The 23,414-nt window shown below is 44.7% G+C and overlaps 1 protein-coding gene across 1 annotated transcript in view; it reads left to right on the top strand.

Annotated features, from left to right (window-relative positions):
• KCNK1 (potassium two pore domain channel subfamily K member 1) overlaps window positions 1–13,491 on the top strand; it is a 45,717-nt gene extending 32,226 nt beyond the window's left edge. Inside the window, exons 2-3 of the mRNA XM_036108659.2 lie at window positions 9,480–9,875; window positions 13,048–13,491. Of these exons, the coding sequence (XP_035964552.1) occupies window positions 9,480–9,875; window positions 13,048–13,307 (656 nt within the window). The 3' untranslated portion in view covers window positions 13,308–13,491. The remainder of the gene's footprint in view (window positions 1–9,479; window positions 9,876–13,047) is intronic.
• Window positions 13,492–23,414: the final 9,923 nt, after the last annotated feature.

Consider the following 23,414-nt stretch of genomic DNA (forward strand, 5'->3'; position numbering starts at 1 on the left):
AGATTCCGTAGAGGGAAAGGTCTGTCAGTTGTCAGACACTTAGAAGGAAGAAAGTGTTGTATTTTAACACCTAGAGAATGTGATTAGCGCTCTTACCAATGAATCTGCACTCTAGGGGCAGGGAGGTACCCGGTGAAGTGATGAAGTTTCTAATCAGGAATAGTAGAGGGAAAGTTACCATTTGAAAGACTAACTAGAAATCTCCTTTCCTAAGCCTGTCTCAGCAAGTACCTAAACAGCTAGACCAGAGAGTCCATTAATTAGCATAAGGAGTCCTGGGGGTGTTTTGCATAGGTAAGAGTGGGGGTGGTCAAGTTATGTAGACTAACTAGAGATGTAGAGATGTTGTTCGTCTGCTCTTGCACGAAGTGGGTATAAGATCTTTGTGCACCCAGCAAATGGGTATTTAAGGCCTAGGACTTGGTCCTGTTCTGTGCTCTGCCACTTAAGGAAGGACCTGAGGATTTTGTCACCTGATTTGACCAGAAGGTAGTTGAATCCGGCTTCGAGGATAGTGTTGCATCTGACTCCGGCAAACCTTTCAACTAAGACTTGTTCAGGGACCTAAAGGAGAGAGAGTGGGAATTGCCCCGAGTTTACAACATGTGTGTAACTATTTTGTGCCTCTTGTTGTTGTAATGTGCCACCCCCGTAGAGGAGTTTTGTGGGAGGGGACCCAGTTTTCCCTACCTTTGGTCATTGGAATCTACTGGTATCTCCCCATGAAAATGGGACTGTGGTGAATGGCCACCACATTGGGTCAGTTGACAATGGAGGGAATGAGAACCTGAAAGGGAGTCTTTGGATGTTTCTCTTGGGGGGTCATTAGTAGCCCCCCAAATTGCACAGCGGCCACAAGTTCCTATATCTGATTGTTCCCTAAGTGCTGTTGTTAGGTCTTCAATCATGATCAGGGACTGCTTCATCCATCAGTGTGGAAGAAAATGTCTTGAAGGATGTGAGAATTAAAATGTGTGCAGAAAACAGAGGTGAGAGTACAGACAACTTCTAACTAGCATGCCTAGAAAGAGTGTGACCCACCCAAAAGAGCATACGTATTATCGAGATGATTCCATTAGCTATTTCTTTCAGCATCAGAAGAGGAGTTTACCTTCACTGGACTTAGTACGTACCTGCATCTGTGTAATTGCTTTATATGGATTATTTTATGTAACCCTCATAACCCCTCCATGAGGGTAGGAAGTATTACTCATACTTGACAGATGAGGAAATTAAGGCATAAAGTTTCCCAGGGCCTCACAGCGAGTAAGAAGCAGAGCCAGGATTCAATTTAGGAAATCCGATTCCTCAGCCTGTTCCCTGAAGCTCCACTTAGTTTATAAGCGTGGTATTGCATAGGACCTTTTTTGTTTGCACCTTCCTCCCTGTGTTCTCAGAGTTCAAGAGCCTTGAAGTCTTTACGGTCTGATGGAAAAGAAAAAAAAAATGTTTATTTCAGGAACCTCTCCCTCTAAAAGGTGTGGAGATTTTCCCATCAAGCCAGGAAGACACCTGTGTTTTCCTCCCAGAGTCCCTAGAACCCTTGGGACATCACCATTTTGAGACCCTGTAAAGGGAGGTGTGGAAATGTGGTTTGATTGAGCAAATGTCTAGGTGTCCCCCACCCCTTTCCACCATCTGAGAGTTTAGGACCACTTTGGCTTCTTCTAGTCTGGAGTTAAGCTTTGGGCCAGGCAAGATCTACATTGATGATGCGCAGGGGTGGGGGTTGGAAATTCAGCATCAAGTAAATGGTTTGTCTTCTCCTTGTCATCCAGCATTTTTTCTATTACCTTTTGAGCCTGTCTTCCACAGGGCAAGGTGCCCAACTGTTCCCAGGGGAAAAGAAATTGAAATCCTGAGTTGTCTGCACAGCATCCATGCCCGGGGAGAAATGCCGACAGCATGAATTTTAAAAGGCTGTTCTAAAAGTGCATCACTGGGAAGCCTTTCCAATATAATCACTTTTAAACCCCATGGTAGTCATGGCTGCAGGATAGTTATGTCAAACCTGAAGGCAAACCTGAGCGAAGTGGCAGCTAGAGGAAATACCGCTTTAGTTAATAGATCAGGAAACCTCATCTAAAATATTGGGGCTTTAGGAAAAACTAGACCCATTGTTCTATTGCTTTCTTCGCTTCACTTTGTTGTCCTGCTGCCAAAATTCCTAAGAAATGGTCAGGAATGAGGGAGAGGGGAAATAAAATTAAATAATGAAAAACACAGACAAGACTCTAATGTGTGCATCTTCGGCTGTGCCATTTTCCGCACCGATCAGACTTTGAGTCCGTTTTAGCTCTTTCCGCAAGTGTCCCAGCGGTGGAAGGCTGGGTCCGTGTGTGGCAGACAGGCAGGTGGGAGCGTGCGCCCCAGCAGGTGTGCTGACCCCACTACAGGGGGTGGGGAGGTGGATCAGAAAACCGCAGTCTCAGGTCCAGCAGGAGATCGGGATGAGGCAGTGTTCTGCGCCCGTAGCCTGGCCCTGGTCAGGGGCCACTGGGTCACCAGGGCTGGGGAGTTTCTGGAAGCCCTGGCGTGGCGTAGCCAAGCCCTGCGGTCATTGTCCTAGGTCTGTTCTGTCTCAGAGGATTCCTTTCTTTGGAAATATCCGGGGATTTCTCCAGCCAGTGTACCCTGCCTTGCCTGTTCCTTCCTGTAGAAACCACAAGAAATGTGACTGCTTGGAATTCTGGGAAAGCTGTACTAAAAATATGACATAATTTGGTTATAACCTCATATTGGGTAGTGGGTCATGAGCTCCCTTTTCCTTCCTCTAGGAACGTAACAAAGACCTTAAATCGCAGTGCTCAACGGATGGTACAGTTAAGCTGGAGTTTGGGCAGGTGGGGATGATCACCTGCTTTTTTTCCATAGGGAACTGGTGTAATTATGACAATTAGCAAAAAATGCCCTTGGCCAACTATTTCCTGGGCTCTACTACTGCAACCTAGAGTATCTTCCTGAGAACGTTACCAGATTAAAACCAAACGATGTGATTGGCCCTGTTAGCACCTTGATAGAGTTAGGCTCTCTCGGGAAGACAAGGTGTGTCGGAAGCCGGACTGTCGGCCTGGTGCTCGCCTGCTCATCAGGAATGGCAGAAAGGAGGATGGATAGTTTGAAAAAGTTATTCAGTGCACTCTCTTCTCTCCGAATTTCAGTTTTGTGAAGCAGGGCTTCATAGGGGATCTTGGCTTGCAAGAATTATTCAGAGGCTGGTGTGAAAGAAGACATTGCAGGGATATATGTCTTTAAAAAAAGATGGAGAGGGGCGTCTGGGTGCCACAGTCGGTTAAGCATCCGACTCTTAGTTTCAGCTCAGGTCATGATCTCAGGGTGGTGAGATCGAGCCCCGCATTGGGCTCTGCGCTCAGTGCAGAGTCTGCATGGGTTTCTCTCTCCCTCTCCATCTCCTCCTCCCACTCATGCTCTCTCCCTCTCCCTCTCTCTCTCAAATAAATGAATCTTTAAAAATAAATGAAAATAAATTTTAAAAGATGGAGAAGCAGTATTTATTTGGGGCGTAGAATGAATAAGTACACATATTAGAGTTGCAGGAAATTGGTAATGCTTCGGAAAGAAAGCATCCATATTAGGAGTTCCTAAGTTGGCCAAACTCTTTACCTAAAGTTTAATATGAGAAAAATGAAATATTTTTGGTTGGGTACTTCGGGACAGCCAGTAACAGGTAGAATACAATGAAAAACTGCCTGTTGAGTCAGAATCATCAGAACAAAAGGAGTTGTTTATATGTGAAAGAGTCTATGTCGACTCTGGAAGGCCGAGAGGAAAACTACAGTGGTGTTGCCAGGGCAAGAAACAAAAACCGTACCCACATAAAAATGCACCCAGGTGGAAGGGAGGGGTAGGAGAACCGTCAGGGCAGAGGGCCAGTTCTCCCTGCAAGTCTGCGTACTGCACACTTGTGCCAGAAAGTGAGCACTGTTGTGCAGACACCACCCAGGAACTGGGTGTGCGAACTCCTAGGATGGCCTCTTCTGGGAGCTGGTAGATTTTGAGTGCATTCGAGAATTTACTTTTAGGTTTCTTCTAATGAGCTTTCTTCTGAGCTGGACATTCGTGTAGCACACAGGGGGATCACAGGCATCACGAGATCCGCCGTGTTACACTCTCACCAGGGACCCGGACACCTAACCTGCCTTTGACCTGATATTACCAATAGTGAAGAATTGGAAACACCCTAAGCGTCCACCAGTTGGGGGGGATGGTTAGATAGGCTAGGGTGCTAGCATAGTGGAGAATGTGCATTTAAAGAACAGGTCGGTCTTCACGGTTCGACATGGAGCCATCTCCAGAACATACTCTTCAAAGAAAACTTAGCAATTGGAGAGCAGCAATACGTGTGGTATACTGTTTGTGACAAAACCAAAATAAAACCGTGTTTTTCTGGAAGCATTTATGTATATATCTGAATCCTCAGAAAAGTTTCAGGACCTTTTGGCTACAAATTCCTAGCAGTAATGTCCCCAGGGGAGAACTGGGATCGAACCAAGGGATGGGTGGCCAAGGAAGGAGATTTCTCCTGCGCTGGTGTTCTTTGAAAGTTTCACCGTGAAATGTATTTAGACATTGGGTAATTGATCATTTTTACTTTTGCCTGATATTTACATGATAAATTCTCTCTATATGTATATTCTACATTCTTTGGAATATAACCAGTCCTGCCTTATTTGACTGGTGTCTCTGCAATGATATGTTTGTTCACAAACAGGGATTGCAAATGGAATTATCAACATGTGAGTTTAACAGTTGAACAGGAAGGTAAGAATTTTATTGGACCTTCTGTTGTGCTGATACCTCTGATCTTAGTTACTGCCTCAGAGACTCCACTTTCTGGGGTGACCTCCGATTTGTTATGATTTCATGTTTTTCTCTCATAACTGGAGGACACTGTTCTATCTTTTTCTCCCTTGATGACCCTGCCATTCACCATGGTGGTTCCTCCGTGTCGTTTCTAAACCGGAATTCCAGGACATGGGGCTCACCCGGCTTGTGCTCATGTTCTCTGGCCCTTGGTAGGTTTTGTGCAGACCTGCCCCCCGATACCTGCAGCAATACGCAGGCTCTGCATTCCCCTGCCATCACTGTGTGACAGCCATGCCGTCCTTTGTCCACCTTGATCACTGTTTCCCCCGCTCCTGTCCTCTCCTGAGTCTCATGTCCTGGGCAGCTCCGTGGAGCCACCAGAAGGACATGGTGCCCTCCTACAGTGATGGCCAACACTGCCTCTTGGCTACATGCCCTTGAGAAAGAAGGTCAGGACTTGAGTTGACTTGAGAAGCATCGTTGGCCTTTGCACCACGTAACTGATCCAGGTGGCACAGTGGAAAGATTCGGGGCTCTCATTATTTTTCTGGCTGAACAAATTGTCTAAACTCTCAGAAACTCAAAGTTCTCCTTTATAAAATAGAAATAGTAACTCTTGGATTTGAATCTTGTCATGAAATTCACAGTTCTGCATATACTCCAGCACACACACGGCAAGCAACAAGCAGTGGCTGCTTTTATTGGGTATTTTGAGCTCACCTACATCCTTTCCAGAACCTCTCGGCCTCCCCAGACTGACGGATGCACGGCAGGTGCCCCTTGCCCAAGTCACCCTCTCTGGTTGTTCTTTCTCAATACTGCCGTGTGCAAGGTGCTCCCGTCTATGACATTCAGGCCATTTGCTAGGATCCTCTAGTTTTTAACTGCAGGGTATTAATGGGGCACATCACTCAGAATGGCCACGCTAAGGTAAAGAATCCTAGCAGTGTCCTAACTAGGAAGGCCATTGCCACCCCCACCCCCCCCCCCGGATGTTAACGAGAAACCGTCCATGATGGAGCAGAAGCAACAAGAAGTGTTTGAAAAGTACTAAATGAATGGGACAGAAAGCGGTGATGCCTAGGAAAGCATAGGCATTTGCATGTCCTGTGACTTCTTCCTGCTGTCACCTCTCGCCCTCCGTGCCTCCTTCCTCACACACACGGAATGGAAGCCTCTTTCCGTTTTTCCCAATATTCCTATTCAGTCTCTTCAGACTCCCCTTGAGTCTTCTCTCCCTCGTAAACAACTTCCATTGTAAGCAAAGTAAGAGAAGCCAGACGTTCCCTGTCCTGTCGATGACCGGGATGGAAGGGATGAACCAATTTACCCACGTGTGAGTCTTTGAAAAGTACTGCAGTAAAACAAGGAACTGTGAAGACCTGTTGTGTGTGGGCGTCCAGAAGCTAACCACGTACTGAAACCATGGAACAAAAATTTATTGCAAGCATAAGAGAACGATGAAAGTAGCAAAGTCAGCGTGACCAGAAGCCTATTAATTGCCACAGTGAATTTGTGGCCCTCCTAGACTTGAAGTCACAACCCCAGCATTCTTGCTCCTGTGGATTGGATGGCACCGTGGTTGGGGAGCCTGGAGAGCCTCATCGTAGAGGAGGACATGATTTCCTCCCCATCAGGGGCTCACAGCCCAGCGGGAGAGGGATAACAAGTAAGTGAAAGCCCAGGATTGCAAATTAAAGTCTGTTTTATAGGAGAGGAAACATTGTAATTTATTTCAGTATCTCTACTGGCGTTGACTTCAGAGGTTGAGATTCTTTTGTAGATGGTTTTTAATCAGGTATCAAGCTAACTTAACGGAAAGCGTATATGTTGTACTAGATCATACTAAATAATGTAAATAAATGACAATATGTATTATATGTGCAGGATCACAACAAGAAGTGTAGCAATAAACTGCACCTCTCTCAAAAACATCTGATACGTGGGAAGAAGTTGCCAGTCGGTGACTTGCTGTAATGATCTGAATAGGAGCCCACAAAGGTTCTCTGTCTTGGACTTTGTTCAGGAGGACTTAAATACCAGAAAAACCGGAAGGCCCCGATCCAGCATGGCATAGCCCCAGATTGGAGGTTAGCTAGCTGTTGTAGTTAGAGTAGCCAGCTGGGAAGCCATAGTTCCTAGGACACTATCCTTAGTACGACCCCTCCCCCCCATGATGCATGTACTCTTACAGTGTCCCGGAATTATATGACTAGCCTTAGAAAAATGTAAAGAACACCAAATAGGTAAGGTTTGTTAATATTTTGCTCTATTCTTCATGGTTTGTAATGGATTTTAATAGAAGATTTTAAAATAAGAGCTTTGCTTCGTGATTCATCTGGGGGTTCAATTGACTGAACTTGAGTAAATTATTCACCACTTCATTAAAATTCAGTAGCACTGAAGTTTTCCATCTGATGCATTCAGGGCTGTCTATTGCAAAAGAATTGCTGTGCACCCTGCGTAGAGGCTAGTTTTCCCAGTATGGCCCGCACCGGAAGTGTAGACAGTACCAATGGAATGTAAATTTAACACTTTATTTTCCATTAACCAAAATTATCTGTGTAACCTCAGGAGAAGAAACAGGCTTCCGGTGAGTGATCTACACGTTGGTGATTCTAAATCTCTTAGTGGGAACGTATTACTGGCATAAAAATGCATTACTGCAGGGGGGAGGCTTAGAGTCTTGTCACAATTATCGCCATTGCTCGGAGATAACGTTTTAGTCAGTGAAGCGTCAGTTAACACCCTCATGGAAAGAGCTGTTGTCATTTGAGAGTAGAAATTATATCCTATAATATTTTAAAAGTAGACATTTGTTTACTTTTTTTTTCCTGCTAGAACCGAAATCATGTAATTTATTGGAGCAGATGGCACAGAAGAGGTGGGCCACAGGAAATCGGTGTGTTCTGCATTTAGAAAAGATAGTTTATAAAAATACTACCACAAAGCATAATAGTCATGGACTTACAGGCTTTTTCGAGTCCGGCTGGTTCAACTCCTCTCCAAAATTCCTGCCATGGTGGAAGGCCTCCCTGGTGTCCCTGCTTGAGCTCTGTGGTCTCCTAGTACTTTGACACCAGATTCACGATCGCTTTCCAGTGGCTTTGTCACGGTCAGGTGAAATGTCCTTTCCAGAGATCTCTGACCACAAGAACATCCCTCCTGATGCCTCGCCTCTCCCCTGGCTCCGGCGACATGGCTGCTTTACTCGGGCCTCACGAGTCAAGAGCCGAATTTCTCCTGCTTCCTTCTGTGGCGAGAGCATCATTGGCCCTGCCGTCCGCCTCCTTCCTGTTCTCTGGATGCTCCGACTTGCCCACTTCCCTCGCAGCCGTGCCCAGAACCCGGCACGGCATGCCAGGAACAGCTGCTCGGAACAACCGTTCTTCACCCTTTTGAGAATCTAAGATTCCAGAATCTCGTCCCAGAAAAAGGCACATGGGGACGTACGCGCTGCAAACAATCTTGGCAGATTTCTGGGACTCCCTGTAGCTCATTCATCACCCAAGGGCCTCCCCCGACTGTTGTGTGGACACTGCATGGGAACCCCCGGGGAAGCTTTTACTGACCACCCATCCCTGGGCCCTATCCCACGAACTGTCATAAAGCCGAGAATCTGGGGATCCTAAGCAGAAGGGTTTTCAGGGTTGTTTCTTTTTAAGGAGGAGGCTATGTTGTAGAAATCAGGTTTTGAAATCATGTTTCAATCATAATCGTGTATGTGAGGCTTCTTCAGGATCCAGTTTCACACACACACACATGCATTTTGTTGGCTTTTTCCTGAACTGACTTGTTGGGGCATGTTAGGCCTTTTAGGATGAAGTGCTCGTGAAACTTTAAAAACCATACGCAGAGCCTCAGCCGCCTGGCTTCCCTCTTGCTGGTACTTGTTGGATGAAGACTCTGTTGAATGGCTTAATTTGGGAGTGACTCAAATCTAGTAGAAAGTCAGACAGACATATGTTTGGACCACTGGGGCCTAATGTGTTTTTTTAATGTTTGCTTGGGGGGAACTTACCGCATCTTGGAGCCTTGGGAAATGACAAGGGGGAAAGAAGTTATGGTTTCTGAATATGCCGTTTAGCCAGGTAGCTGAGCAAATAAAAGGAATCTCAATCCTGCGGCTTGGTGTGCCTTAATCTTCATTTTTCTTCTTTTGCCATGTCTGTATATTCCTCGAGTCTCCTTCGCCTGCCCACAGTTCGGCCACCCCTGTCAGAACATTCCATGAATGGTTTGTTTTGGACGCAAGTGTAGACTGGTGTTTGGTACTAACGAGGATCCCTGCGGGGAGTGAGGGCGAGGGGGCGTCAGCCTGGTGTCCTCTGATTCGTTTGCCCGGCTGGTCTCAGCGAGCAGCACCAGCCCCTTCGCACACAGAGTTTCTATTTCAGCCTGACGGTGAATTCAAAACCAGTCTCTGATGTGTGGGAAAGATCTGGTCCGATTTCATCAAGGGCAGTAACATCCTCTGTGGAATTTTGTTGCAGGAAATATTGTGATCGAGCCTTTAAAGTATCAGACCCGAGGTCTGACTCTTTGCCTAGGTTGAGGGGGGCAGGGGCGGGCAGCAGGCAGCCATGTGTTTACAGGTGTATACTCTGCCCCCCTCTTCCTCCTCACCTCAGTTTACCTCCTCCTCCGTGCAGGTTATGGCCACACCGTGCCCCTGTCAGACGGAGGAAAGGCCTTCTGCATCATCTACTCGGTCATCGGCATTCCATTCACCCTCCTGTTCCTGACGGCGGTGGTCCAGCGTGTCACCATCCACGTCACCCGCAGGCCTGTCCTCTACTTCCATGTGCGCTGGGGCTTCTCCAAGCAGGTGGTGGCCATCGTCCACGCCGTTCTCCTCGGCTTTGTCACCGTCTCCTGCTTCTTCTTCATCCCGGCAGCCGTGTTCTCCATCCTGGAGGATGACTGGAACTTCCTCGAGTCCTTTTATTTTTGTTTCATTTCCCTGAGCACCATCGGCCTAGGGGATTACGTTCCTGGAGAAGGCTACAATCAAAAATTCAGAGAGCTCTATAAGATTGGGATCACGTGTGAGTATCGGGGCTCCCGGACCCCACCCCCTTTGGCCTCTCTTGCTGTTCCATGCCCCACTTTGCCTACCAATGAATAGTGTCATTCATAAAAACCCTGATTGATAAATTTTCAAGCTCTTTATGCAAAAATCTCACTGCTGAGACTTAATTTTTCCAGGTACCTTAAAACTGCTGATCAATTTCTTACTAACAACTAATGATCAATTTCTTACTAATAACGTAATAGGCATTATAAATTACAGTGTAAAAATGCACCACATAGAATATACTGGATTACCACCTTTTAATTAAAAAAATTTTTGCTGTTTTTATTAACTATTTTAAGTTCCAGAAAACTAGGGCTAGGATGTAGCCTGTTACTATCAGTCGTGTTCTTTAATTTGCCAGGAAAATCTTAAAAGAGTTGCTTATCTCATTTGTCCATCTGGTTCTTTTTCAGAGAAGTTAGAATATATGTGAACGATTTTTGGAATTTTGTGTGTGGAAAGTAGGCATTCAAATTCAGATGGCCTGTGGTTTATAATTTTTAAACAATTTTTTTTGAATTGGATATGGATATGGAGAACGTAGAAATCTGTTTTCAAGAAACTCTTAGTTTTTGCATCATAATACATACACAGTTTTCATTTCTGCCGTCTCAAGAATTTTTCAAGATTCAGCTCATGTCACGTTTCCTGGGAGAGCATAGTAGATACTCAGGCAGTCAGATGCTGTGTCCTGGACCTGTCTTATAGTTTTAACCTGACAGCATGCTTAGTTGAATTATGTATATTTTAACATTTCCATTAAACCAGGGGCTCACCCAGGACAGAGGCCTCAGTCATAAACCCCAGTGCTTCAAACAGTGCCTGGCTACCATACAAGTTCCAGAAATGTTTACCAAATAGTTACAAGCACGAGCTCCTATTTCCTCCAGTTACCATAATTCTCTGTAATGTCCACAGAAGATTTCAGCACTGGCTCTACCATAATCTAACCAGGCCTCTGTTGTTGACTGTTTCGATTGCTTCCAATTTGGGGACGTTATAAACGACACTGTAGTTGTATTTGTATATGTTTATACTTTTTCTACTTGGATATCTTTCCAAGAAGTGGGATTGCTGGCCCAAAGTGAATATGCCTTGTGACGCACAGAACATACTGAGCCTGCGCTTTCCAAACGGCGTTCCGGGCTTCCACTCTCCCACTCTCACCGCAATGATCTGAGCATTAATGGTTTCAGCCCTCACGGGATGGTGTGGGCCAGTAGCCTGAGGGGTGTTTTTGTTGCAGATTTGGTAGCTCCGATCAACATTATCTCAACTTCTTTTTTCATGTATTAGGTAAACTATTACCTCCTTATTTTAATTTAGTTTTTTTAGGACTTCAAGAAGTTGGATGTTTCTGCGATTGTGTTTTCTAGTTCTACTTGTCTCTTGTGTTCACTGTCGTCTCATAAATTCTGCCCAACTGTTGAACTCCCTCAATTTTTCATATAATGCTAAATCCTTGCAGATCATCTTAACACTTGTTACAGTGTGAACCAGCTTTTTTTAGGTGGCCTCCAGAGCGTATGTGCTGAACGGAGCAAATGAGTATTCCGAAAGTGTATTCGATTATGAATAGGTTAAAATCCCACAGCTTTTGCCTGAAACCCCATGGGTATTTTTGTCAGCGTTCAAGGGCTTGACTAAACACTGGATAAAGGAAAAGAAAGGGAATTGTCAACTAGTCCAACAATGTCGTTGCTATTTCTTTAAGATTTATTTATCTGTCTTAGCGCACGCGCCCGTGCACAAGCCACGGTGGGAGAGGGAGAGAGAGAATCCCAAGCAGACCCCCACTGAGCATGGAGCTGATATGGGGCTCAATCTCAGGACCCTGAGATCATGACCTGAGCCGAAATCAAGAGTCAGATGCTTAACTGCCTGAGCCACCCAAGCACCCGTTATTGCTATTTCTAAAATATACCGTGTTATCATCAAAACTTAATAGCCAAATTCTAAAGATGCTAGAACCGTGTCTCTCTGCATTCTTGAGATAATCAGCCTCCTTGTTCCTATTATGCTGCTCATTCTAGCTGGTTCACTTATTTTCTGAAAATCCTCTGCAAGCATTTTGCCACTGGGCCATGAAATTGGGATTTTTCTTATTTTTAGTTTTCATTTTCACTACCCTGTTCCTTTCCATGATGAATCTTTTATTTCCCGGAAACTGATTTTAAATGTGTTGGAACTGACTTAAAATCACCACTACTGTCTCATCACTGAATTCAAGGAATAGCATGTGACCTGAATCCACCCGTTATCTTATATTTCGGAGTAAGAAGCTGGTAGAATTAATCAGTGAATGGTCCACGTGCCCCCAAAATGACTGTCCCATCATGGACAGCTTAGTGTGCAGTTGGATCCCGGGCAAGTGCGAATCGCCACACAAAGATCGGTTTCACGTCAGCATCCATTCTTAGAGGGATTTTTATCTAGCTTAAACTGTAATTTCTACTGTTATACTTCTTACTGTTTAGTGGAAAAACTGATAAAAGTATTGAGTCCTTAAGAAGGTGTCAAGCTCTGTTCTGAGCGCTCATGACAATCGAAAACTCTTAGGACGTGTCACTGGCTTTTTTTTTTTTTTAAGATTTTATTTACTTATTCGAGATAGAGAGAGGGTGTGAGAGAGTGAGCATGAGCTGGGAGAGCAGAGGAAGAGGGAGAAGCAGACTCCCCGCTGAGCAGGGAGCCCAATGCAGGGCTCGATCCCAGGACCCCAGAATTATGACCCGAGCCGAAGGCAGACACTTCACCGACTGAGCCACCCAGGCACCCCGACATGTCACTGGCTTTTTGAGAGCAGCTGATTATGAAGCAGAGGTGGATAGCCCTCTCCCTAAAGGTCACTCTTGGGGAACGGTGAATGCAGGATGGTATTTCTCTTTATAATGCCACGTCAGCCCCAGCTTTTTCTTGTTTTCTCAGAAATTACACCCTGATTTGGAATAATCCCAAGGTTGTAGAAAGTTAAGTCATTCTTCATTTTTCTCTGGGTAGTCCCTCTTGGAGCCACGGACCTCCGAACGTTCCTAGAAATTCGGAAAGTGGCAGGGAATTGGTTCATCAGCACACTCTTGTGTCTCCACTGGAATCATCCGTGACTCAAATCCCATTGAGACACTGTCTTTCTTCTCACTCAGGTTACCTCCTACTTGGCCTCATTGCCATGTTGGTAGTTCTGGAAACCTTCTGTGAGCTCCACGAGCTGAAAAAATTCAGAAAAATGTTCTACGTAAAGAAGGACAAGGATGAGGATCGCGTCCACATCATAGAGCACGACCAGCTGTCCTTCTCATCCATCGCCGACCAGGCCGCCGGCCCGAAGGAGGATCGGAAGCAGAACGAGCCTTTTGTGGGCCCGCAGTCCTCGGCCCACCCCGATGGCTCCGCGGGCAACTGAGGGCTTTGCCGCCTTGTCCCCAGAGCACCAGGGTCAGGGCAGGGAGAAAGAGCCTTTGTCTTGTTTATTTGTATGAGAATGTAGAAGCCAAGATGATCTTTTAACAAATATCTACTGTTTGAAATATTTACAAAAAAAAAAAAAAAAAAACACCACAAAAAGACCCACAAAATAATGGAACAAAGCAAGCTTTTACTCTGGAGGACTGATATCTGAAGAAATGAGATATGTACCTATAATTCACATGTGACAAAATTACCTAGACTTTACAAAGAGGTAAGGAATACTTGAAGAAGGGTGCTGCTGGGGGTAGAAGCAGATTTTATACTTTTGATTGGGGACTTTGGGATTTGCATTTAAATCATTTTAGCTGATGGCTAAATAGCAACATTATATTTAAGGGCCAAAAAAAGTAAAAGAGAGAGGCATAGAGATGTGTTTTATAAATAAGTTTATGTGTACCTGTTTGCATGTGCCCATCCCAAATCATTATTTTTGTAGAATCTAACTTAAACCTACTATTTATAATGAATAGGCAACCGTTAACTGTGTACATACAAGTATAAATATGTTTATATCTTGTACATACGGTTTAGTCACCAGATCTTAGCATCCTTCTTAACCCAAGATTGTAGATATTTTTCCTTTTGATTTCTCTTTGTACTAAAGAATCGAAGAGTTGCTACAATAAAATAAGGGAAATAATACACTTAAGAGTGAGTTACTATGGTATTCTGCTACAGTAAATGTTTCTACCTTTTGTAAGAGTATGATATCCGGTGTCGCAAATGTTTGTAAGCCTTTCTCTGGAAGGGAACAGCTAATGGAGAATACAATTTGTAAAAGAAGTTATTTTGTTTTGCAAGTGCATTGTGATTTGTAGTCACCTGGTCTGCAAAGCCCAGGACGTGAACCGAGAAACCCCGAATGAACAGATTCTGTCAAATTAATCGGAGAGTTTTTAAATTTACAAGCTGAAATCAATAAAAGTCATAGCTGGTTGCAATCCTATGCTTTTATATATCAAGGAAAGCCTTCCTCCACGTAGACACTGTATATGTACTCCTTTATAGAAACCGCACTTAAATGGTATACACAGGACACGATTTGGGGAGTTTTAGAAGAGAAAATGAAAAAGACCCTGCATGATCACTGAGCCTTGGGGAGCTTGCTCAGAAACATCTCCGTGACGTGCCGCCCTGAGCACACCGCTCCCAGCTCTGTCCTGCTGGCTGCTGGCCCTCTGTAAGCAGGGCCCTTCTTTATTGGAGGAGACCCCATCTGGCCTCAGAGCAACAAAACCATCAGAAGGAAGTCCCTCAGCTCCGGAGCCTCCAAGCCACTCCAGAGCTCCTATGATGCCATCAGTAGACCCCCCCCCCCCTTCCCAGTGTTGGATTCCAGATGTGTTCTGTTCCTCTGGATCTGGGTGACATTGCCTTGCGAGCACATTTCTCTGTGCGTCCCCCGCTGACTGTAGGCAGGGGTTGGTGATCGGTTAAAGAATGGAATAGAGACTCTTTAGCAGATAGGGACGTGCATCAAGGACACGATTGGGTCTGGAAAGTTCGCAGTGACCACGCCCTTGGGACGGTGCCAGGGGCGTTGCAGGATAAAAACCACGGAAACGGTGGGTTTTACGCAGGGAGAGTGTCTATATCCCGTGCGGGCAAAGAGGACGGATGTGCCACCAGTGGGTGGCTCCTCTGAGAGGAGTGCAAAACACCGAGAAGGAGAAAGAGCAGAAAGGGAAAATTCTGAATCAGGATGTCATCACGTCGTGCAAGTGTCCAGTTAATTTTCAAAGCATAATTTTACGAATCTACAGAGAAGGCCCTAACCCTTAATGCCCTTCAAAAACGGGAGCAAGTTTTGCCTCCCGCACCCTGTGGGATGCAAAACGTAAGGCAGAGTATCTTCCCTGCGCTTGTTCTTTGTCCTCGGCCGATGGGCAGATGCTGTCCTGTGGTCCTGAAGGAGGAGCCAACTGTCAGAGAACAGAAGCAGGACCTGCTGGGGCAGGACAAGCCGAGGGCAGCAAGGAGATGACCTTGGAACCTTCTAGTTGAAGGTGAGCGAGGGTGAAGTTGGAGGTGGGGGTGAATACCGTTCGGAGTGATGAGTCGAGTATAAGCCCAACGATCCAACTCGTGGGCAACAGTGTCCTAGATTGAGTTCTTAAGAATCCTATGGAATGCCCTCAGGATAGAGAAGCAGCAGAAACCCTTGTCTTTCAAGGAAAGGACTCCAGTGTGTGAATTTAAAGTCACGTGTGTCCAGCAGGTATGTTGATTTTGGAGCAGCAGATACACTCAGTGTGAGCAGAGAACAGAGTGTTGGTGGAGGAAGAGTTCTTGACCTCCCAGCAGTCCAAGGCACTGTAGAGCAAGGGCTAGGAGCAGTCTGCAAAAGAAGCTAAAACAGGAAATAGAACAGATGAAGTTGGGCCCAGATGGCTCCATTCATGAGACTAGTCTCTGCAGTGATCACGCCCCCAAGAGATTTAAAAAGCGGTTTGTTCAAAAGTCAAAGAGGAAGATGAGAGGGTGGGAAAAGGGGATGTTTTCTGAACAGATATATATGGTGTGACTTAAGGCAAAAATGGGAATGATTTGATTAGTAAGACGGGGGGTTGCTTTTCTTACCTGAAAAACAGTCATGCCCACGCTCTACAAACCAGCCTTCTGTGTTTTTCGGAAGATGAACAGGGAGATATTTACAAATCTGGCGAAATAACTGAAATATTCAATGCAAAGCCTCTTTAATCCTTTAAAGTTATCAGTAGTACATCTCCCTAAAAGGAGCGGGTATTTGCTTGAATTAAGAGTTCATTTTAAGTTGGCACAAGCATGCACTGGAAGGAGACCGTAAGATTCTCTGTCTCTTACTCAGAATGCAGTAAGCAGAACTTCCTGACTGTGTGGCATATGATACACGCATTTTGTGATTCGTGGTCAAAGCCTCCATGCCCAGGAGAGCTGCGATAAATACTGATAGCCTCCATTCAGGAAGGCAGTCCTGGGATAGAGTTTCCGAAATGTGTACACGCTCAACCAGATGATTCCTCGGCAAATTTAGAAACAAAACTGCCTTACAATGCTGAACCTGAAATCATACAGAACTTACCATGTATCTGCCCAGTACAATTTTCAGTCTGTCTCTTTAATACATTTAAAGTTTTCCCCGTAGTGGTGTATTATTTTCCGAGAGTTCTACTTGATGAAAATTTGGTACATCCAAGCCTTTTGTGTGAAGGCAAAACAGGAGATGGTTTGCTGAAGACAATTTTCCAAACATCTCACTTATCTAATAGGTGCTGTCAGGCAAACTCAACTTTCAAAACCACAGTAAGGAGCCCAGAAGTAAGTAAAGACATTTTTAAGTATTTTTGCAGCCTGGCAGTGAAACACATTTAATAAGAAGTAAGCCCCTTCCTTGCTTCCCTCACTTAAATTTGCACATGGTTCTAATAAAATGACTGCTCTGGTTTCCAACCCAAGGGGAGCGGTGCTACCCAATAGTTCTCAAATTTTGAGTTAGCGCACTCCTCATAATTTTTAGGTGGCAAAATATTAAGTCTTGGTGCAAATTGGCAGTACCCTCTGTGTAATCATTTGGGCAGACTCAAGTCAGCACCGTATCTCCGTTCCCCTAAAAGCGTCCACGGTTCCTGCACCACCCACCTCGGCCTCTGGTGCCATTCAGAGTCTGGGGACAGTTTGCTGCCTGACCACCCTTTTGTATACTTAAAAAAATGATCAAACACTCCAGAAACATGACAACAACTCTCTTACGGCAAGTTTTTCCATTCTGAGTGAAAACGGCAGGGCACACTCAGGCCAGCACGATTGTAAAAGTATGAATACTTAATTGGGAAAATGGGTTTTCCACATTGGTAAAACTTTGCCCAGCCGCCTGTGTGTGGATTGTGGGTCCGAGTGCCCTGTGCCACCCGCTTTGAGAACCACATGCTAACTGCTAGCAAGTGCACTGAGGGGAGCCTAACATGAAAGGCAGAAGAAAAGAACTGCCTTCTACAGCCCTCCCAGTGGGGACAAACCGCCCCCAGGACAACACACATTTTTTTGTTTCTTTAAGATTTTATTTATGAGAGAGACCTTGAGCACATGAGTGGGGGGAGGCGCAGAGAGAGAGGGACAAGCAGGCTCCCCGCTGAGCAGGGAGCCCAATGCGGGACTCGATCCCAGGACCCCGGGATCATGACCTGAGCCGAATGCAGATGCTTAACTGACTGAGCCACCCAGACGCCTCCAGCACTTTTTAAAAAATGTTATTTCAATATTGTGATTTTCATAACAGTGTTAAACAACACTTAATATACTGTTTAAGGAGACCGAGTAAATGAAGATGTATTTCCATTCAAAATGATTAAAATTAGGGAGTATTTTTAAAGATTTTATTTTTAAATAATCTCTACAGTCAATGTGGGGGCTTGAACTCACAGCCCCGAGTTGAGTAGTCACATGCTCCACCAACTGAGCCAGCCAGGCGTCCCATTCAGAGGCTTGCTTTTTAAATATAAGTTCCATTGTCCGAAAAATTCACTTAGGCTCAATATCTCATTTTACAACATGAGGTAGCAAGTTCCTGAGTGTATAGCCTTGCTCTCATTTGAGTGGCTGCTAAAATCGTCTGTAAGTAAATTAGACATATATTTATTTTTAGTTGGAGAAGTTGAGTTTTGAGGGGTTGTTTTCATCCTCTTCCATTATTTATATATAAATTGTGACCATATGCATGATATATATGATCATGCATATAACTCAGGGATTCATTTCCATTTCTAAGCAATGGGTGGAAACCCAGAGCCCATTGACAGTCAGATATTTAACCTACCAATGAGTCCGTAGGTGCTCAGAGACATCAGCATAATTTACCTGAAACTCTTGCATTACTTTGTTCTTGCTTTGTGTAAACATTATTGCTTTAAATTGCTACATTAATGTGGGAAGAGTGCCCTTTTTTATGGGCTCACTTGAATAATGAAAGCCTTCCTCTATGCCCTTGTTACCAACTTGGTACACCACGTGGTGATTGCAGTTTCGAACAATGTGACCTTAACATTGGGACTAAGCTTGTTGCCACCCATTGGGCAGTGACCGAGCCAGATTTTAAAGGTCACTGCATAATTTATGGCACTTGAACTAGTGGTTAGAAGTCTAACGAAGTAAAATAGTAGAATGTCTCTTTTTTTTTTTTAATAATTTTTCCTGGGCAGCTCCCTCTGAATTTTGGGAGCTGAGAAAGAGATCAGGCTGCCCCAGGCACCCCTATCTTGGGGCAGAGAGCAGCAGAGCCCGGGGCCATGCCAGGTGTTGACTCCACATGTCCCTGTTGGTGATGTGTTCCTAGGAAGGGGCACTGTCGGGGAAGGACAAGCCCCATACATCAGTCTGCAGAAACCTGGCTGTGCCACCGAGAACATATTTCAGATCATTGTGGAGGGACTTTAAGAAAAGAACCAAATAGGGGCGCTTGGGTGGCTCAGTGGGGATGGAGCCCAGAGTGGGGGCCCCCTGCTCAGCTGGGAGCCTGCTTCTCCCTCTCCCACTGCCCCTCCTCCCTCCCCCCTGCTCTCTCTCAAATAAATAAATAAAATCTTTAAAAAAAAAAAAAGGAAAGAAAAAGATCAAGTAACCTATATTTGAAATGGTTTCTTTCTGGCTGATGGGTGAATCTCAAGTTTTCATGGCTATATCGAAGGCAGAAAGAAAAGAGGCATTTTATGCATGTTAGGCAGAGTATCAGGTCAAGTGATCGTAAATAGCTTTTTACCCAGGTTGTAAAATGGTAAAATCATGTGTGTTTATTTCTCTGCGTATGTAACGTGAGAATCCATGTCAGGATATCCCACTCAGAGTGTCAGACTTGCTGGCAAGAGGGACATGTAAGTGTCATCTCCCATCAGTTTTGCCTGTGAGCTAAGGAGAAAGAAAGATGCGATCCTGGGGGTAGAGAAAGAATGCAGAGTTGGCTGAATAAGTTATACACTGTTTTGTTTTGTTTTGTTTTTTTTAGTTATACACTGTTTTTATAACAAAAAAATCCAATGTAAGTTACCAAAATCATCTGAGAGCTTAGATTTGTTTCTTTTTTTTAATTTATGATAAGCAGTGACCGAAAAATAGTATATTGACAAAACTATAAATAACTAAATATAACAGTGAATCATTACCCTTATAGGTAAATAGATGGGATCTCTGAGTGTGTGAAAAATTCAAGATCATTTGACATCATTTGCACACTTAGGTTTTGGACTCTCCCTACCAGTTTGTAGGTGGCTCAACATCCCCAAGCCCCCCCCCCCCCAGTTCACCCGTGGGGCCCCCAGTCCATGTGAAGAGACTGTGAAGGGGGGGCTCTCTCCTAGTCTGGTTCTAAAAAGACCTGGTTCTTGTGGAAAGAGAGGAACCTAAGGGCTGTCTGCAGGTGTTACGGCTCAAGGTTTACAAGAGGGTGTTTCCTGGGGCGGAAGATGATGAATCCAAAGCAAGGAGCAAGCACCTGGCACTTAGGAAACACTTTCATGACTGTTAGCTGCTACCATTAAAACCAATTTTAGAGCCACCTGGGTGGCTCAGTCAGTTAAGTGTCTGACTCTCGGTTTCAGCTCAGGTCATGATCTCAGGGTCTGGAGATCGAGCACTGCATGGGGCTCCATGCTCAGCGGGGGGAGTCTGCATGAAGAGTCTCTCTTCCTCTCCCTCTGCCCCTCCCCCCCACTCACGTGCACTCTCTCTCTCTAAAATAAATAAATCTTTAAACAAAAACAATTTTAGGCATTTTCCTAAAAGACAAGGTTATACTCACTTTGGGCCAACAATCCCACTTCTTGGAAAGATATCCAAGGTGATACCTAGTGCTGTAGAAGTGATACATGGTGCAGCTTCTCAAGGAATTCACCTGCTTTTTAAGTGGAGAATAAACACCAATTAGCAATACAGGGCCATGAAATTCCAGTGCTACGTGGTGTCTTGCAGGTGGAAAATGATCATGAATTCAGAGGAAGTCGTCCCTGGGAGTTGGGGTAGATGGTGGCAAAAATCCAGAAATAGGGAAAATTGAAAACTAGATAAGTAAAATCGTATTTAGTAAGAGTGTATTGTGCATATAACAACAGTTCGCAAACTGGGAGCTTTCAAACCCAAAACTGATACGAAGCTCAGAGGCATGATGTTACAGAATGGCTTAGAAGGTGAAAAGGAGGGGCGCCTGGGTGGCTCAGTTGGTTAAGCGACTGCCTTCAGCTCTGGTCATGATCCCGGGGTCCTGGGATCGAGCCCCCCATCGGGCTCCCTGCTTGGCGGGAAGCCTGCTTCTCCCTCTCCCACTCCCCCTTCTTGTGTTCCCTCTCTCGCTGTCTCTCTCTCTGTCAAATAAATTAAAAAAATCTTAAAAAAAAAAAAAAGTGAAAAGAAGGGAGTTGTTTAGCCTTGACAATGATTGGTTATTACAATGGAGGTCTCCAAATGACAGGCGGTTGATAAAAAGTGCTTATCTCATACCAATTTAGCAAACGAACAAATGAATAATAAGAATAAAAGTACAGGTTGAAGAGGGAGGATGAGTTTGGTTGGGGATAATGTTGGGTTTGGTGTAATGCAGACCTTCACACAGATTCCATGAGATGATGTGTGCAAAAAACCCAGTACGGCGCCTGACATTTGGAAGGAAGGTATCGAGACACAGAAAATGGTCAAGAGTCAACTGCTAGAAAATTCCAAATGGGCTAAAGAAAAGGACATTGGATTTACCTACAAGGTGGACATGTTGGCTTTATGAAAGCAGAAGTGGGATAAAGAGACGAGGAGAGGCTCTCGGCATAGATACCCGGAGTTGCGGGGGGCTGGCCTTAATGCCTATTACATGGTGGGTCTGATAAACATTTTATTTTATTTTTTAAAGATTTTATTTATTTATCTGAGAGAGAGAAGGAGAATGAGCGGGGGGGCAGGGCAGAGGGAGAGGGAGAAGCAGACTCCCTGCTGAGCAGGGAGGCCGATGCGGGGCTCGATCCCAGGACCCCGAGATCATGACCTGAGCCGAAGGCAGATGCTTAACCGACTGAGCCACCCAGGCACCCCAAACATTTTAAACAGTATACATAAATAATCAGAAACAAAAGACATATGCCTACCTGTACCTTCTGAAATATTTAGCCATAATCTAAAAATATTTTTGTATCCTGCATAGAATTCAAGTTTTACACACACGTGACATCGAACGCCAATCTATTTTATTCTTATGTGGCTAGAGTCTTAATTTTAGGAAGCCAGTTTGGTAAAACGATGGCTAATTACAGAACCGATTGCATCTACAGCTGTTTTATAGTAATACGTTATACTACACATTTTGTTTTTATTCCACCCCATGTAACTGGTGAAGGTTATTTGTCAAATGTATCCAATTCCAAAATCATTTCTAGTCCAAGAGACTCCACGGACTAAATGTTAGTCGTGTGACCTCCTGGGAAAACCCAGATTTAGAGGTTGCCCCCCACCAACCCAGGTCCGGCAATGAGCACTGACTCCTCAGTGGGGGCATGAGACCAGATCGCGGTGAAGATCATTTTCAAATCAGTTACCACGAGGGAGAGAGTTTCCCACATAATTCTGAAACATTTTCTTGTGCCTATTTAAATGTGGCAGTTTATGACCTCCTATGTCCAGGTAATAACAAACAAGCTAGCAACTAGGAATTTTTTTTTAACTGGCTCTTACTCTACAATGATGATCAATGCTTACAACAGTTACCCCGGGACTGTGCAGAAGATTTTAATGCCTTCTGAATCATCAAAGAAAGACGAAATCATCTCCACTAAAGTAGTTTTGCATGAACCTCCCTGCACACTGATGCTTAGTTACTCCATTAAATTTACACACCATTTCCCAACTGTATCTTCATAAAATAATAGTACAAATATGCATTCTGGTGAACATGCCTTACAGTTAGTCAGTTGTGCAATGTTTCTGATTTTCTTTCTTTTAGTGGATGTCTGTAGATGAATATCCCTGAAACAAAGGGTATTTTCATCTGTAGATATGTCAGCACGTCAGGACACTTCTTATTGCCGCTCTCAAAATCCTAGGTCTGCGTGTTGTGTGATGCCGGACTGGCTGCTCATCTATCTCTTCAGCACTTTAATTTACCCCCCTTAGAATGGCACAAGTACCACTGCTCTCCACCTTCATCAGGAGCATCAGCAGTCAGAATTAATTAAATTCCCATTAGATACATTCATAAGGAGTGGGAATTGGTTGAAAAATAAGTTATTTCTTTGGTGAAGTGCAAAGATAAGAGGGTTATTGAAAGGCTGTGACATTTAGGTCAGAGGCCCAGCACTGAAGTGAGAAGGGGATATTCTTATTTTCATTGTTTTGATCTTTCGTGTGAAAGTGAAGTGGACCAATGGAGCCAAATATCCTAGTTGCTGAGAAACCCAAGACCTCTGCATTTCAGATTTTATCCTAGGAGCCTGCATTGGAAATGATTACAGAGATCAGATATTCTAACGGGGGACCAAACAGTAGAGAGCCCGATGCTGTTCTTTGCAATTTTTTCTGAGAAAATTCCCAAGCTTTTTTTTTTTTTTTTTTTTTTTTTTGGTCCCTTCACTTCTCCGTGTGGATCAGACTCAAAAGGGCAACATGGACCACACCAACTTCTCCGTGGCCTTGGCCTGGATCATTCTTTCCCTGATCCAGGCCAGCCTGTGATTCCCACTGAGCCTACAGTTTTGAAAGGACACAGTCGTTCCTTTGTGAAGCAGCACCTAACGTGAGACAACCTATCATGCCATCCCCGAGTTTTCAAATGAATGGAGAGAGAGCGGAAAGAGAATGAGAGATGTCCAAGTGACAACAGGATGAGCTAGACCAGCGTGTCCTGAGATTAGGAATCTGGACGGACCTGCTGGGTTACAGGAATGGCCAATGCTGTACAGAAGTAGGTCAGAAACCAGAGGCTTGATATCGAAAAGGAGTGGTAGGACCTAAGTCTTATGAGCAGAAAACCTGAAGCAAAGTCAAGGTCTGTCTCCTCATTTAAGAGCAAGCAGGGTAGTGACAGAATTCCAGCCAGCCCCTG

Source organism: Halichoerus grypus, chromosome 7, assembly GCF_964656455.1.
Source record: "Halichoerus grypus chromosome 7, mHalGry1.hap1.1, whole genome shotgun sequence".
NCBI lineage: Eukaryota > Metazoa > Chordata > Mammalia > Carnivora > Phocidae > Halichoerus > Halichoerus grypus.